Raw genomic sequence first — 17,595 nt, forward strand, 5'->3', positions numbered from 1 at the left:
GGCGTGCAAAAAAGTACACATCATGCAGCAGTAATAAGCAAATAAAGTGCCACAGATGTGGTTTCGTGCAGTATTATTGTTCAGTAGTTTGACAGGATAATAACTGTCTTTAAGTCTGTTTGAAGATCCTTTTATTTAAGGCCGATTTCAAAATAAAATTCAATAAATCTCAAAAACGGGTGTAGTGTTTGTTCCATTTTTGCAGTTGTCTGGTTTGGAAACTATCCCACAAAGTATTGCGTGACAACGCAAAAGTATTGCGTGGGAACGCAAAAGAAAAAAATTCCCCCATGTCCCCTCGCGGGCTCCACATGGAGGCAACATAATTTAGGACATTAAATTTCAAGCGCTATGCATTTTCCTTTCACTGTTCTTGATACCCATAGTTGATGTATACCCCATATCATTTATATGGGGCCACAGACAGTATATATATATATATATATATATATATATATATATATATATATATATATATATATAGTACATATATATTCAACATCAGCATAGTGATGATGGACTAAACCTGGATTTTGAATGTATGACACAAGCTTTGTGTCACAATTTTTTATTTAAATTTAAACATGCTAAAAAGTGAAATATAAAGTCTTTGATTGGCATTAATAAAAATAAAAAAATATTTAAAACAAAGGCAACTGCAAAGTCAGAAAACAATGAATCAACACCTAAATCCTAAACTAAGCTACAGAAAAACAGTCAAAGCAAAGATCTGTTGTGAAGCAATAAAAACTAACACCAGGTTTGAAACAAAAGCACAGGAAGAAAAACAAACTGAAAATTCACTGGAAACAATTTAACAGGAAACTATTCTAGAAGTTCAAAGAATACTTGTATGCTTCAGCCCTTCATAATTACTGTAAATGCCAGATATTCTATGTGTTGCATAAATAAACGGAAACAGGACACTAACAGAAGGATTTGACCTTTCCTGTCTCATATCACTGACATCAAACTTTATGATGCAAACCAGGTTTTTACACAAGCCAATGTAATTATCTCACTACTCTGCACAAAAATATGCATACAATGTATACTTAACATTCAGTTCAATTCAAAAATACATTATTAATCCAAAAGTTAATAAATTAAATGTCTATGTAACTGATAATATACAAAATGGTTACTGTTTAAATTTGCAAACTAAAGATTTATGTTTGGTTTTAGACGTCCTTTTACTAATAATCTCATATCCTGCAGCTCAGGATGAAAAATAAACAGCATTACTCTTAAGATGTCTGGGAAGTTACTGTCTGTGGATATCATCAACAAATACAAAAATAACAAGTAGTCTTGAACATTAGCATTGTATGCTAAGGGTAAAATTAGCATGCTAATATAAGTGTTGGCATGCTCAGTTAGCCACAGTGTATCATGGTGTATTTAGAGTACATCCCGTTGTTCCACTTTTATTCTAGAACATGACAAATTTCAGGTAAACTGTAGATAACTTAAGTAGTTTTAGTTCAATAATTCACAATAATATGCTGTACACTCTACCACAGGTAGCATCATGGTTGGCTCAGCCTCCAGTGCATTATTGTCTATTTTTATTTTACTTCTTACTTTTATTAGTGTCTCTGGTAGTTGAGGGAACAAAAAACTTACTATAACCAGAGCTATAGATGATGATCAGAATGTTGTGTTGGAAGGAATGTGAGATCATCCTTTGGTGTGTGTTAATGCACGTGTTTTTGCTCCTACAGGGAGCCAAAGGACCAAGAGGACCGGGTGTTGTGGTATGTGTTCATTTCCTCAAATAAATTCAACTTATTTCTGTTTCTATTTAGGACATATTTAGTTTCGTAATAGCTTATTCTTTATCCTTTTAGCAATGTGACCTAGTCAAGAAGATCAGAGATAACTGTCGTAAGTTTTCATGACTTGCAAAATGGTCTTTTATCTCCAAATGTATTATTGTTGAGTAAAGTACAAACTGTTTCTTACCATGTTTTATTTTCTTTTATTCACTAGCTTGCTGTTTTGGTAAGTATAAAAGAGTAGTTGATTTGAACAAATATGCATCAACTGACTGTTTGTAAGTTCTCCACCACTGTGAAGTAAACCAGATCTTTTGGTCCATGCTCTTAGGCAAGCAGGAATGTCCGCTCTACCCCACCGAGCTGGCCTTCGCCCTAGACGTCTCTCAGAACGTTGACCGTCAAGGCTTCAACAACATGCGAGACACAGCTGCACTCCTGGTCAGAAACATCACTATTGCTGAGAGTAACTGTCCAAGAGGCGCTCGTGTTGCTCTGACCTTGTACAACAATGAGGTAATCACTGAGGTCCGGTTTGCTGATGCAATGAAGAAACGATCCTTGGTGGATCACATTGAGGGACTGCAAAAACCAAGGTCGAATAAGGAAGCAAGTTTGGAAACAGCCATGAGCTTTGTGGCCCAGAACACCTTCAAGAGAGTTCGCAGTGGGTTCCTTATGAGAAAAGTCGCCATCTTCTTTGTTGGTGATCGGATTAGGCAGCCTCAGAAAATCACTAATGCTGCTCTTCGCCTTCACGATGCTGGCATTGCTACTTTGCTCTTGGTGAACAGGGACAACGCAGAACTCAGACAGGCAGTACAGGTACAACCCAACTAAAGAAATGCTTGATGAGATTAGTTTATCCATCATTAAATGTGTATTGCTTTTATTTTTAATTTTCCTTGTAAAACAGGTTAACAACACAGCATTGGCCCAGGTAATTATTCTTCCTGGCTCTGGAAGTTCCCAGTACAAAACAGTCTTCCAAAAGATCTTGAGCTGCCACGTCTGTTTTGGTAAGATGACATTCAGTTGTTTATACTCCGGTTCATAAAGTTTCATGTCAAACATGAAGATAAACGTTCTTTGCATTTTATTTGGAAAAAACTAGCCTTTAGACAAAAATTATAAGACAGACAGAGAACGTCATTTTAAGCATCTAATTATTTGCCTACACAGAAAATGTCCTCTAACAACAATATGACAGAAAATTATCAATAGAAGTCTTGGCTTAATTTTAAAGGTAAATTGCGTGAAAAGATGAAAGCCAAATGCAAATATAAGGAACTGTTAAGTGGTAAAAAACCTCTGATACAAGTGCTTTTCACTGGTTGGTGATCTATCCACGTGGCCAGAACTGAAAAAGCCCATTGATTAAAATCTCTGTTAAGCTTTTCTAATTTTTCTTTCACACCTTTGAATTCACTTGCATCCATCATATCTGGGATGCATCTCGTTGTCAGTACAAAGTCAACAAGTGACTAGAGCTACCTGGGCCTTGTTGAACTAATGAGCTTGTTGGTGGTGTTGGTGCTACCTCACTAAGTCCATGTGTACTTCTGGTTGGACTTTGTGTTTCATCCTGACTTACAGATACATCTCAAAAAAGTTGAATATTGCATAAAAGGTCAATAATTTTTGCCAGTCATTTCAAAAAGGGAAACTTTTATTATTTTATAGAGATTAATTTCACATACAGTAAAATATCTGAAGCTTTTATTCCTTGTAATCTTGATGATTATGGCTTACAGGTAAAGAACCCCCCCTAAAAAAATCTGTGTCTCAGAAAATGAGAATATCACATTAGACCAATCACAAAATGATGTTTTAAGCACTAATGTCAGGCTTCTGAAAAGTCTGCCCATTTCTATGCACTCGATTCTTGGTTGGGCCTCCTCTTGTGTGAATTACTGCATCGATGCACCGTGACATAGAGATCAGCCTTTGGTTCTGCTGAGGTGTTCAGGAAGCCCAGATTGGTTTTTATAGCTGCCTTCAGGTCATCTACCTTGTTGGTTCTGGTGTCTCTCATCTTCCTCTTGACAACAGCCCATAGATTCTCTATGGGGTTCAGGTCAGGGCCAGTTTGCTGGCCAATCAAGACCAGGCACACCATGGTCTTTGAACCAACTTTTGGTACCTTTTGGCAGTGTGGGCCAGAAAATAACACCTGCCAGAAAATAACATCATCATTTCCACACAGCCTGAAGGAAGCAAGAAGCACTCTAGAATTTCCTGGTAGATGGTTGCATTGACTGTGGACTTCAGAAAACCCAATAGACCAGAACCAGCAGATGACATGACACCCCAAATCATCCCTGACTTTGGAAACTTCACACTTGACTTCTAGCAACGTGGATTCTGGTCCTTTCCACTCTTCCTCCAGACTCTGAGACCTTGATTTCCAAATGAAATCAAGGTCTCAGAGTCTGAAAACATCTAAAACAGGACTTTGGACCACTGAGCAACAGTCCAGTTTCTTTTCTCCTCAGCCCAGGTGAGACACTTCTGACATTGCCTCTGGTGAAGGACTGGCTTGACACAAAGAATGTGACATTTATAGTGCATGTCTAGTATTCATCTGTGTGTGGTGGCTCTTGATGCACCGACTCCAGCCTCACTCCACTCCTTGTTAAGCTCCCGCAAATTCTTGACTGGATCTATTAATATGCTTGGATGCAGAACTCTATGAACAAGCAGCTTCTTCAAAAATGATCTTTTGTGGCTTACCCTCCTTGTGAAGTTTGTCGATGACTGTCTTTCGGACATCTGTCTGGTCAGCGGTCTTCCCCATGGTTGTGTCTCCTAGTGAACCAGACCAAGAGACCATTTAGATGCTCTGGAAACATGCTGTTTTGAGTTAATCAGCTGATTAGGATGTGACATCATGAGTGTCCAATAATTAACTTTTTCACAGTATCCTCATTTTCTGAGACACTGAATTTTGGGCTTTCATTATCTGAAATTCATAATCATCATATTTACAAAAATCAAAGGTTTGAACTATATCACTTCATGTGTAATGATTCTATATATACTATATGAGTTTCACGTTCTGAGATGACTAGCAAAAAATATTGCACATTTACGCAATGTTCAAATTTTTTGAGATGTACCTGTACATCAACACCTGATGGCTGAGAGGGGAGGAGCTTCTACCTATGACAAGCGTGTGAGGCGCAGTGTTAACAACATGGTGTGGAATGACAGAATGTTTAAGGGCACAGATAAGGGCTACCTAGCTTCATGCAAACCCCACCAGGTGCCGTTAATATTGTCTGTCTATGAAGCAAATTTGTATCTGCTGACCTTCAGCGTCTGCTTGGACTGACTATCAGATGTTCTGGTAACTGCCTGATGGCACAATGACTCCACTTGTGATGCCCTCTGGTGTTTTTCCTAGACGTATCAGCTATTTGCCAATCATTTACATCCCTATAGTTGGTGCATGTCTGGTTGCATTTTACATGTGGTTTCACTTTGTTCTGTCATTTTTGTAGGTTTTAAAGACTTTTCTTGCACTTTTAAAATGTTTTCAGTTCTGAGAAATAAATCTGAACACCTTGACTGCATGTTTTTAGAAAAAAACAACTCCTCTGTTTGCAATTTCATCACTATCAATATAACCAGCAATGATATTTTTACAAACATGCGACTGAAATAAAAATGTTTTTTAGAAAGCTTCATGCTTTCAGTTAAAAAGCTAAATCTCTTCAGTGTAACAATATCATTTGTATTAAGAAGAATATTTTTTTCTTTTATAGATTTCTGCTCTCCAGATCAGATTTGTGATTATTTTCCCCCATCAATCAGCCGAGATCGGAGGTCATTGACCTCTGATGTGGACATCGACATGGCGTTCGTCATAGACAGCTCTGAGTCGACTTTCCCATCCTTCTTCATCGAGATTAAACGATACATAGCTCACATCATAGAAGCTCTTCATGTGTCTTCAGATCCTATGACATCCGTTCATCACGCAAGAGTGTCTGTCGTCCAGCAAGCTCCTTATGAATTCATCCACAACAAAACTGGTTATCCCATTCACGTGGACATTGGTTTGACCGAGCACACCTCGGCTCAGGATATGGTCAGATTCCTGCTGGAGAAGACAGAGCAGCTGGAGGGTGGCCGTGCCCTCGCATCGGCCATCGAGTCAACAGTGGAGCAGGTATTTGAAAAGGCGCCACAGCAACGTGACAGGAAGGTGATTGTGCTCTTTGTGACTGGAAGCGTGGAGGTGGAAGAGGAGCAGCTGGTTCGCATTGCCAGCGAGATCAAATGCAGAGGATACTTCCTCGTGATTTTTGCCGTGGGTCAAGCAGTTGGTCCAAGGGATGCTCTCGTCCTGTCACGCATGGCGAGCGAACCATCAGATGTCTTCTTTAAGCGCCTTGACCTCATTTCTCACTTTTATGACAAGCACATACAGAGGTTTGGGCAGCTGTTTGCAAAGTATATCAGCTGTAAGTTCAACTCTGACAATACCAATCATTGATTTGATTCTTCGGTATATTTCACATAGATTCAGTTCTGTTCCACCAGCATTATTTTTATGATATTTTCCTCTGCTTCTAAGTTGAAACCCGACCTGAGCTGTCTAAAAACTGTCAGTGGACACAGAGTGACCAGCCACTAAAAAGCCCCATCCCGCCATCACACCATCAGGAGTAAGTTCTGGAAAGAAAATCTCTGCATGCAGGGCTGACCTCAGGTTATGTCTATAATAACTGTGGTTTTATTTGTTCATTTACTAGAAAACCCCATAAACACCATGAAAGTCACCAAGCAGTTCATGAAAGAAAGCACCACGGTAAGAAATGTTGTAGCTAAACAATGTGAAACTGAAGACTGTGTCACGTAATTCTTTGTGACATTCAGAAAATATTCAGACATATTTCCAACAGTGACAATAATTTGTCACTGGTTGTTTTTTGTTTCCTGGACCATCTTCATTCAGCTCTACTTTAAAGTCTAGAATACTAAGCCTTTGAAAATCTGTACAGGATTATCCAACAATAATTACAGATTCTTTCAATCAGTAGGTGATCTTTGGTATCTTAAAAAAATTTACCTTAGCAGGTTGCACATCAACCACATACATTTTCTAGGCATCATTCTGGCTGGATATGTGACCTCTCTGCTCTTCAGAACTGGCAGCATTATTTGAAACCAGCTGATTTTCAGGCATAGATGCAGCTTTTAAGCATAGTCCATACATTACTGTCACACTGGTGTTTCACCAGTTTCCAGTTTTTGACAGATTTCAACTTTTGCAGCTCCTGGGTTGGAGGTGACTGTTTGCATCTTAATCCAAAGTAAAAGTACTGACTCATCTCTAAACGTATGTTGGAACTGATGATCTTGGAATCTGGAGTTGTTTAAAAATGGCTCCTTAGATTTTCTTTGGGTATTTTTCAGTCTGAATCACCACAGGTTCTCCTTGTGTAAGACTGGTTGTTGCATTATTATTAAACACACAAAAAGAGGTTCTTTTTTCATTTGTCGTCAGATGTTAAATGATCTCATAAACAATCTCATGTTAAGAATGACAGATCTTCCATTATTCAGAATGAACCATGTTCCTGTGCTGAAACCTTTTTTGTTTTTACTTTTCAGATGTAGAAGAGCTGCACGTCTCCAACGTCACCTCCAGCAGCTTGAAGTTATGGTGGAGCAACTCAGAACCCAAACTCTTTGTCTACTTTGAGGTGGTGCTGACACGACTGCACGATCACGCCCTGGTTGTGAAGACCAATGTCTCAGGCACAGAGATTACCGTGGACAACTTAGAAAGCTCTCAAACATATCATGCTGTGGTCACAGCACACACAGCAGAGGGTCAGACTGTCTCCACCCGCAAGGGGGTCATCAGAACCAGTAAGTTCAACCAATACACACTGAAATACAGTCTACTGTACTGCTTGCGCACTTTTTGATTTATTTCCTTATTATACATGTTTGTTCATTATCTGTACACAGTATATTTGTCAAAAAATGATAAAACTGTCTAAACTGGATCATTTCTTCTCGTTGCTTAGTATAATGCTTCACAATTTATCTGAACAACACTGTATATATTTTCTCCTCAGGTTAAGGGCCATACATTATAATCTTTAACACATTTTACTTCTCGTTGCATCTAGGCTTGTAGTGTTAGTTATTTTCATTTATTTTTAATGAGCCAAATTGAGAAATATCTAAACATCAAGAAAACAAGTGACCAGAAGGCAGCTGAGAAAGCAGCTGAAAGGTTTAGAAAGCCAAGCTTGGGCATCGATGTGTAGCAAGTAGTGACTGTAAAAGGAGGTCAGGATAAAAGCCAGAGTCCTGGGTTGAATCTGTTAGAGGATCTGTGGAGGGACCCACAGATTAGGGTGATGGTAAGGAGACCTTCCAACTTTGAATTAATCACCAAACATAAATCATCAAAATTCCAGTGGAAACAAGTTAAAAGGTGCTCGGCAATTAGAAGAATTTGATTAAATGAAAATAAGTTTAAATGTACATCTGCAAGGGTGTATGAATAGTATTGGGCTTAACCGTATGATAACGTCTTCCTGTTTTAGTTGATGTGACTCAAAAGCCTCTTTTCATGGCAGAAAAGTTCAGATCACTTTTCTGTTTACAAAACCAATGAAAAGGGCAGGTGTGATTTCTTAAGAGTTTGGGGTTTTCTGACTTTGAATGAGATGATTTAGGCTCAATACAGGAAATAAATTTGTACATGTTTTCACCTCTAGCTTATTCTTGAATTATCAAACCAAACTAGAAGCAGTTCTGACACTTTATTATCCACTGTCCAACACTATTTCATACCAGTGATTCATTTGTATACCAGCGGTTTTATGAAGTGAATCTTAAAAACTTTGTTCCTTTATTCTAGCTTGGTCTTCTCATTGCTTCTTTTTCCTCACAGAAGCAGCAAGCCAAGGCAGCAATACTGTAAACATCAAACCAGTGGAGATACCAGAAACTGGTAAGATGAATTGCATGGATGAACACAAACAACTAGAGAAATCTGTACCAGTGGAACAAGACCACTAAAAAAATAACTAGAGGGGATTTGTTTCACTATTGTAGATAGCCTGGACCACAAAAAAGGCTCATTCTAAATCACTAAAATAAACTAACATTTTTAGCAGATGTAATCATAACTAACTTTTCACTTCATTTGTAAAAAATCAAAACCAATCAGCTTTCATTCTACTGACTTTATTTTGAATAATGCAGCTGCTCTGACCATTCTGGAGATGTGATTTTTGTAGGAACACTGTGTATGAAAGAAGCCTTTGAATGTCTAAAAAGCTGCTTGCATAATTGCTTAACCTCCTGGTTTTTAACACACATTGTATCTCCCATGTTTTATATTCAATCCTAACACAAACACCCTCTCTCCCTGTCTGTCCTGCTGCACACGTCTGTTTTTTTCTGTTTCCCATGCTTTTTATTTTGCATGTTGTAGTTAATGACCTGGCAGACCCGTGCTCACTTGACTATGACCCCGGAATGCCGTGCAAAGACTATCAGGCTAAGTGGTTCTTTGACAGAAAGAATGGGTTCTGTACAGCGTTCTGGTATGGAGGTTGTGGAGGCAATGAAAATAGGTTCGACACGGAGACACTTTGCTTGAAAAACTGCATGAGGTCAGGTAAGTTGTTTGCTGGAGGAATGCATTTTAAATCAGAGACCAAAGTTGTAGCATGCTCTATTTAAACATAGTAAGAAAAACACAAATGTCTGTTAAACATAAATAATATCTGACACTTACTTTATATTTATGCTTGTCCAAATATATTTTGTAAAATGTCAATTCTCCTATGTTAGGATATATGATTTATCATATTTGATTATTGATGCTTCACATTCATGATTAATCTAATTAGTTTTTTAGTGTTTCAGGCTCCCCTTAATTAGATTGATTAAGTTAATCATCTTCTGTTTGAATACAAGACCTTTTCAGAAAATATAAAATGTTGCAAATCAAGGAACATATTTGCAAATTTGCAAGTTACTGTTTTATTAAACCTATTAAAGTTTTCTACGTTGGGAGGAATGAATGCTGTATCTTCAGGGGTATTCCTGTTGCAGTAACTGATTTAAGTAAGAAGGTGAAAGAACTAAAAGGGTTTTATAAATGAATATTACGACGAGACTGCAATGAAGGCCAATTAACCGGAGATTGCAACAGACAGCGGTGTGTCTTATACGGGGCATTGGAAATAAATCGAATGGCAGAATAATAGATTTTCTCCGGGTTTGAAAGACTTCCTTTGCAAGTGTGGCGATAGATTATGTCCCCATAATCAAACAGGTAAGAAACATTAGCTTAGCTAGCATAGAGTTATTTAGATCAGCATCTCTTTCAGGTTTCTAAAATATGCTAAACTTACAAATCACAAGAAAATCAAAGAAAATATATCTGTGGTAACTTTAGCAATCAAAGGTTGTTATGCAATTTAAGAAAATAAAAACTCTTTAAATCACTGCTAAATCAATAATAATTTTTTAGACTTTATTGATCTCACAATGGAGAAATTATCCTCTGCATTTAATCCATCCCTTAGGGTCTTGCTCAGGGGCCCAGAGAGGCAGGCTGTGGGATTCAAACCAGGGTACTTCTCCAGGATGCAAATGCCCTGCCCTCTTTATTGAAGAGGTTGTCTGAAAGGAAATATGTTGATAAAATCTACAAATTACAACAACTTAAAAACACCCTTTGCTACCTGAAATACTAACACTATAAGATAAATTTGTTAGCTAGCATATATTTATTCATCTCAACATCTTAACATAGGGTTACAGATCTAAACATTTACTTTAAATTAACATTTATAAATAATAACAAATAAAATTTTTGTTTCCAGAATCCAGGATTCCTTTAGTTTAACTATCCTAGCAGTACATACATGAAGTTCTGATGATAAAAGTCAGTCATATAGTATAAATAGTATAGTATAAATAACAGCAGATCGTAATTTAAAATAAATTAAATTGAAAAAGTTGCATTATAGGAAAGCAAAGCAGTAAAAAACAAAGAACGGCTCTCACTAAGATTCGAGTCCTGTTGGTCAAAGTAAGAAGCCGTTCAAAAGAATCGATTAATTTGTGAACGTCACAACACTAATTTTCAGCATTAATACACTGGATAACCGTCTCAGTTTAGTTCCATTTAGGTCACACATTCATGTAACAGCTATCAGAATCGCCCAAGTTCCTGAACTGGGAATGTTTTGTCCAGCCCAGTTTGAGCTGCCTGTCATGATTCCCCAGCCCTGTCCTGAGGCCCCACCCCCCAGGCCAAGTGTGAAAAAAATTAGTATGTTAAAATAAGTTTTAATATTTTTGTCAGCGTTGTAACCACGCCCATTTCCAACTTCTGACCAATCACATAATATTTCTTGGACACCATACAAGAAAACAGTTCTTCCTTGAATATGTTTGAAGAACAAGCTATAGCGGGATTGTCAAGCTCCAGTCGTTGAGGGCCAGTGTCCTGCAACCTTTTGATGTTGTTTGAACACACCTGTATCATAGGACTGAGCTACCTCCTCATGCACTCACATTCCACAGAGTCCTGCTAATGACCTAATTATGTGATTCAGGTGTGTTGATAGAGAGACATATCTAGGGGTTGCAGGACGCTGGCCTTCAAGGACTAGAGTTTGACACCTGTAAGCTAAAGGAACGCTGTTCTTGCAGAGTATGTATAGCCCTTATTCCTTAAATTTATACACCAATGTCATCATAGGAAGTTTGTAGTATCTGACGTTTGTAAAGTTGGGATTTAGAGATGTATGTGCATATTGGAATGACATTTATCCATCTGTCTGCCTAAATGAGCCTTAGGCAAACAAAAAATCACAGTTTGGAGAATAAGAAATATATTTTACTTTCTGGTGGCACCTTTCACATATGAAGCTGATGAATAAACTGTTTGATTAAAAGGCACTGATCAACAATTATGGCAGAAGTTTTTGTGAGTTAAATAAAGTTTACTTTTAATTTTTCTACTGTTTTATTAATGGTTGATGTTTCTGCAGCCCCAGAACCTCAACCAGAGGAGCAACAAGCTGAACCAGTGGAGATTCTTCCACCTCCTGGTGAGAACTTATATTATCAGTTTTATTTCTAGTATACAGGAATAAAAGCAGACATGCATGGTGCATTGCCATGCAGCTAACACATCCAACAGGAACGTTTTTTAAATCCACATGTAACCATGGTTTAAATCAAAGTTTTTCAGACCACCCATCCTCTTAGGAATGGGTCTTCCATGTTAAATTACAGTTACATCATCCAGATTCTTTGCAAACATACTCACTTAAATTACTGCTGATCTAAATGACTTATGAAAAATGTTAAAGTTGTGCATGTTAATGTTCTTTTTGCAAGACAACCCCTAAATGAGGTTAGGGGTAACCCAAAATACTATTTCATCAGCTGTAATCATTATAGATAAATGGTAACAACAGGCTTATTTGACTAAACCATGTTCATCCGGTAAATGACCTTAACTTTCATAGCACTTTATCGAGTCCTCAGAGACCCCAAAGCGTTTACACTACAATCAGTCATCCACACATTCACACACTGACACACCACAGCTGCCCTGGGGCCGACTGACTATATATATATAGTACAGACCAGACGTTTGGACACACCTTCTCATTCAAAGAGTTTTCTTTATTTTCATGACTATGAATATTGTAGCTTCACACTGAAGGCATCAAAACTATGAATTAACACATGTGGAATTATATACTGAACAAAAAAGTGTGAAACAACTGAAAATATGTCTTATATTCTAGGTTCTTCAAAGTAGCCACCTTTTGCTTTGATTACTGCTCCACACACTCTTGGTATTCTGTTGATGAGCTTCAAGAGGTAGTCACCTGAAATGGTTTTCACTTCACAGGTGTGCTCTGTCAGGTTTAATAAGTGGGATTTCAAGCCTTATAAATGGGGTTGGGACCATCAGTTGTGTTGTGCAGGAGGTGGATACAGTACACAGCTGATAGTCCTACTGAATAGACTGTCACAATTTGTATTATGGCAAGAAAAAAGCAGCTAAGTAAAGAAAAACGAGTGGCCATCATTACTTTAAGAAATGAAGGTCAGTCAGTCCGAACAATTGGGAAAACTTTGAAAGTGTCCCCAAGTGCAGTCGCAAAAACCATCAAGCGCTACAAAGAAACTGGCTCACATGAGGACCGCCCCAGGAAAGGAAGACCAAGAGTCACTTCTGCTGCGGACGATAAGTTCATCCGAGTCACCAGCCTCAGAAATCGCAGGTTAACAGCAGCTCAGATTAGAGAACAGGTCAATGCCACACAGAGTTCTAGCTGCAGACACATCTCTAGAACAACTGTTAAGAGGAGACTGTGTGAATCAGGCCTTCATGGTAAAATAGCTGCTAGGAAACCACTGATGAGGACAGGCAACAAGCAGAAGAGACTTGTTTGGGCTAAAGAACACAAGGAATGGACATTAAACCAGTGGAAATCTGTGCTTTGGTCTAATGAGTCCAAGTTTGAGATCTTTGGTTCCAACCACCGTGTCTTTGTGCGGCGCAGAAGAGGTGAACGGATGGACTCTACATGCCTGGTTCCCACCGTGAAGCATGGAGGAGGAGGTGTGATGGTGTGGGGTTGCTTTGCTGGTGACACTGTTGGGGATTTATTCAAAATTTAAGACATACTGAACCAGCATGGCTACCACAGCATCTTGCAGCGGCATGTTATTCTATCCGGTTTGCGTTTAGTTGGACCATCATTTATTTTTCAACAGGACAATGACCCCAAACACACCTCCAGGCTGTGTAAGGTCTATTTGACCAAGAAGGAGAGTGATGGGATGCTGCGCCAGATGACCTGGCCTCCACAGTCACCGGACCTGAACCCAATCGAGATGGTTTGGGGTGAGCTGGACCGCAGAGTGAAGGCAAAAAGGTCCAACAAGTGCTAAGCATCTCTGGGAACTCCTTCAAGACTGTTGGAAAACCATTTCAGGTGACGACCTCTTGAAGCTCATCAACAGAATGCCAAGAGTGTGTGGAGCAGTAATCAAAGCAAAAGGTGGCTACTTTGAAGAACCTAGAATATAAGACATATCTTCAGTAGTTTCACACTTTTTTGTTCAGTATATAATTCCACATGTGTTAATTCATAGTTTTGATGCCTTCAGTGTGAAGCTACAATATTCATAGTCATGAAAATAAAGAAAACTCTTTGAATGAGAAGGTGTGTCCAAACCTTTGGTCTGTACTGTATATATATATATATATATATATATATATACAGTACAACTTATAACATTTAGTGTACCTATAAAGTTGAACGGTATTATTTGTTGTTTTTCTTTGCCTCCTCGGTCCAGTGGTTGTGGACATTTGCCAGCTTCCCAAAGAAGAAGGGAAATGTGCTAAATTTGTTCTGAAGTGGCACTACGATGCTCCCAGCAAGAGCTGCATCCGCTTCTGGTATGGCGGCTGTGGTGGAAACCAGAACCGCTTTGACACATTTGAGCAGTGTATGAAGACATGCGGAAAAGCAGGTATGTGTTTCATTTTACTTGATCTCCTGAAGTTTCAAAAATTGAAACAGACTTCTAATGTTAGTAAATACAGTAGCTGGCATTCATTATTTAATGAACCACTAAGATTGTCTTTTATCTGTCAAAAGAAAATGATGATGTAATAAAATGCTTTCAATAAAGCCTTATTACTTCATCCTGCTCGGTAATTAGTGCACAGCTCTCTGGATTTAGCTTATGGCTCTTTAAAGGGACCTGATGAGTGTTAACACTAGCTTCTACATCTCTGCTTACTTATTAATAATTACCAAAATAAGTTAATGAGAAGTTGCAAATTCAGTTCAATCTCATAATAATATTGTTACTTTTTGCTGTATTTAAACAAATAATCAACTATTAACTGAAACATACAAGACATTTAAATTAATGGTAACAACTAATCAAACCTAACAATTTAAAAGCATTTTAGAGATTTAATGGCATGTAAAAATATTTTAACAAAGAAAGTACTGAAATTTAAGTGTGAATATGCAAGCGCAGCTCATAACTAATCTTTAAGTGTTAGTTTTAAAGTGGAGAGGTCAGGTGGGCCTTAGCCATTCCCCCGCTGCACCGCGGAAACAGAGTGCCTTAAAGATGAACCTGGGGTTAACGGCAGGGGGTTAAGACTTAGAAAGGGGAGGAAAGATGAGATGGGATTCGAATAAAGTCTAACCCAAAATCGTACAGTGGCTCATTGGGCTTTAATGTTCACAGGCATTAAGCTACAAAACCAAAGCGAACTGAAGCCACAGGTGGAACTGATGGAAAGAGGTTAAAAAGTCTTAAACTTGGAGAAATCTTGTAAATAAACACATTTAACATTTTTTTATCAGTTCTGACTTGTTTCAGCTTACTGGACACAGATAAGACAAAAAAACAGCCTGGCGTGGTTCTATTGCACACAGCCAGGTTGACAAAGTTTATATGGATACTGCATTTTTTTTAAATCTCCTGATAACCTCCTTTGGTGTGTAGACAAGAGGTGCAAATTCAACAGAAATGTGTGCACAATGTTTGTGTTCATTTGGACCAGGCCTGGTCAAGATAAATATGAAAGAAGAATGCTTTGATAGTAATCAATCTACCATCTCCTCCACTGTCGCACAGAGCAGAAATCTTCCATTTAAATGCAGGCTGACGGAATAATTGTGTTTTTCTTCTCCCGTTCTCTCCAGCATCAGTCAACCAAGGAATAATTGCCACACTGAGAACATAGAAAGTGGCCAGCTTTACCTCTGTTTGGAGAACCATCCAAAATGGCCACACTGTAAGGATGCCTTGCTGAAGCAATGGTGGCTGCACTGGACTCAACAGACATGAACTTTACCCCCAAAACTTCCTTAAGTAGTCTCTTTCACAACAGGAAAGAAGGAAGATAGTTTGCTGTGTGAAAAGTTGAATCTACTGGTGCTAAATGTCTGAGTTGAATAAATACAGCAGTTTGTGTCTGGAACCATAATGTAAAACACGGTTTCATGTTTTCTAAGAGTTTTTAGAATTAAACATATGAATTACTTGGACAAAGATGAGTAATTAATCTGTAAAAGCCAGACTTTAACGTTAAACTGTCCCAGTGGTTTAAAGTGTTGTCAGACTCAGTCCTTGTGGAGTCATTTGCTTTTTAGTTATTTCACTGCAATGTTCACACAGCTCCTTACAGCCATGTTTATCATCCAGCAACCAACTGCTCTCATGTAATGAAATGTCAAATGCACTTCTGGATCCATTTCCTCCTTTAATAAAGTCCAGTTATTTAGAAACGGAATGTAATGTCAATCTGATTTTTGTTTTTAATCTGGGTTTAATGAAGTTTACTTGTCAGTTTGTGTATGGGGCTAATAAAAAAGAAGTAGACTTTGTAATAAATATGAGCAACTGACTTTTTTCTTTCTTTGTGTTAAATTGTTTCTTTCCCAACATGCAGAATTCAGGGGCCAAAGAAAAACCTCAGAATAGAGATTGTTGAGGCCTCCACCTGAGTCTTCTGGAGTTTCTGACAAAGCAAATCAGGTTGGATTGTATTAAATGTTCTGGAGAAATCAAAGAACATGATCCTCACAGTGCTACTGGTTTGTCCAGATGACAGTGGGTTTGTTGAAGCAGGTGTATGATGGCATCTTCAACTCCAACTCCACAGCGATAAGCAAACTGAAGGAGGTCCTGATAGTTTACTGTTTGCTTACTCAGGTGGGCCAACAGGAGTCTCTCTAGGACCTTCATGATGTGAGATGTCATGGCAACAGGTCTATTATCAATGAGGACTGATGGGTGAGTTTTCTTTGGTACCAGAACAAGACAGGAGGTCTTCCACAACACCTGAACCTTCTTCTGGGCCAGGCTAAGGTTGAAGAAGTGCTACAGAATCCCACAGAGCTGCTCTGCACAGGCCTTCAGGACTCTAGGGCTGACATGATCTGGACCTGCAGCCTTATTCCGATTCAGTCTCTCCAGTTGCATCTTCACTTGACTTCTTGAGACACACAGGTGGAAGAGGGAAGCATCAGCATCTTCTGATATGGTTGATGGCAAACATGTAGAAGCAGAAGGGTCTAGGGCTGAGGTGGAAGATAAAACATTTGAGGTGTTACTGGACAGCTGTGGGTCCTGTGGGTCAAAGGAAGGTGGGATGTCTGTTTGGCTGTGAGCAGGAGAGGAGGATGCTGAGCTTCTGTCTGAACTGAACCTATTGAAGAATGTGTTCAGTTCATTGGTTCTGTCCAGACCTCCATCGGTCTGATCATCCTTCTGCTTGAAGCCTGTGATCTTCATCACTGTCCACACATCTCTGATATTGTTTTGCTGGAGCTTGCTCTCCAGCTTCTTCTTGTACACCTCCTTGCTGTCTCTTATCTTGACTTTAAGTTGCTTCTGTAAACTCAATAATTCTCTGTCTCCCTCTCTGAAGGCTCTTTTTTTCTTGTTAAGCAGGTCCTTCAGGTCACTGGTGATCCAAGGTTTGTTGTTGGGGAAGCATCTCACGGTTCTGGTGGGGATGATGTTATCCACACAGAAGTTTATATAGTCGGTTACACACTCAGTCATGGCATTGATGTCCTCTCCATGTGGCTGGCACAGTGCGTCCCAGTCTTTAGCCTCAAAGCAACCTTGCAGAGCTTCTTCAGCTTCCTGTGACCATTTTCTCACAGTCCTCTTTATTACAGGTTGCCTCTGAACAAGGGGCTTATATTTCAAGCACAGAAAAACTAGATTGTGATCTGATTTGCCTAGAGGAGGTCTT

At 38.8% G+C, this 17,595-nt stretch overlaps 1 protein-coding gene across 4 annotated transcripts in view; it reads left to right on the forward strand.

The window, feature by feature from the left end:
* LOC124871346 (collagen alpha-3(VI) chain-like) overlaps positions 1-16,236 on the forward strand; it is a 109,101-nt gene extending 92,865 nt beyond the window's left edge. For 3 of the 4 annotated variants that reach the window (XM_047370603.1, XM_047370605.1, XM_047370607.1), the window contains 14 exons: positions 1,725-1,757; positions 1,851-1,887; positions 1,993-2,004; positions 2,110-2,603; positions 2,695-2,797; positions 5,546-6,247; positions 6,361-6,451; positions 6,539-6,594; positions 7,401-7,661; positions 8,701-8,760; positions 9,247-9,432; positions 11,825-11,884; positions 14,160-14,336; positions 15,533-16,236. In XM_047370603.1, coding sequence (XP_047226559.1) covers positions 1,725-1,757; positions 1,851-1,887; positions 1,993-2,004; positions 2,110-2,603; positions 2,695-2,797; positions 5,546-6,247; positions 6,361-6,451; positions 6,539-6,594; positions 7,401-7,661; positions 8,701-8,760; positions 9,247-9,432; positions 11,825-11,884; positions 14,160-14,336; positions 15,533-15,573 — 2,313 coding nt within the window. In that variant the 3' untranslated portion in view covers positions 15,574-16,236. The remainder of the gene's footprint in view (positions 1-1,724; positions 1,758-1,850; positions 1,888-1,992; positions 2,005-2,109; positions 2,604-2,694; positions 2,798-5,545; positions 6,248-6,360; positions 6,452-6,538; positions 6,595-7,400; positions 7,662-8,700; positions 8,761-9,246; positions 9,433-11,824; positions 11,885-14,159; positions 14,337-15,532) is intronic. The other variant, XM_047370604.1, reaches the window with a different exon arrangement.
* The last annotated feature ends 1,359 nt before the right edge of the window (positions 16,237-17,595 follow it).

Source organism: Girardinichthys multiradiatus, chromosome 7 (assembly GCF_021462225.1).
Source record: "Girardinichthys multiradiatus isolate DD_20200921_A chromosome 7, DD_fGirMul_XY1, whole genome shotgun sequence".
NCBI lineage: Eukaryota > Metazoa > Chordata > Actinopteri > Cyprinodontiformes > Goodeidae > Girardinichthys > Girardinichthys multiradiatus.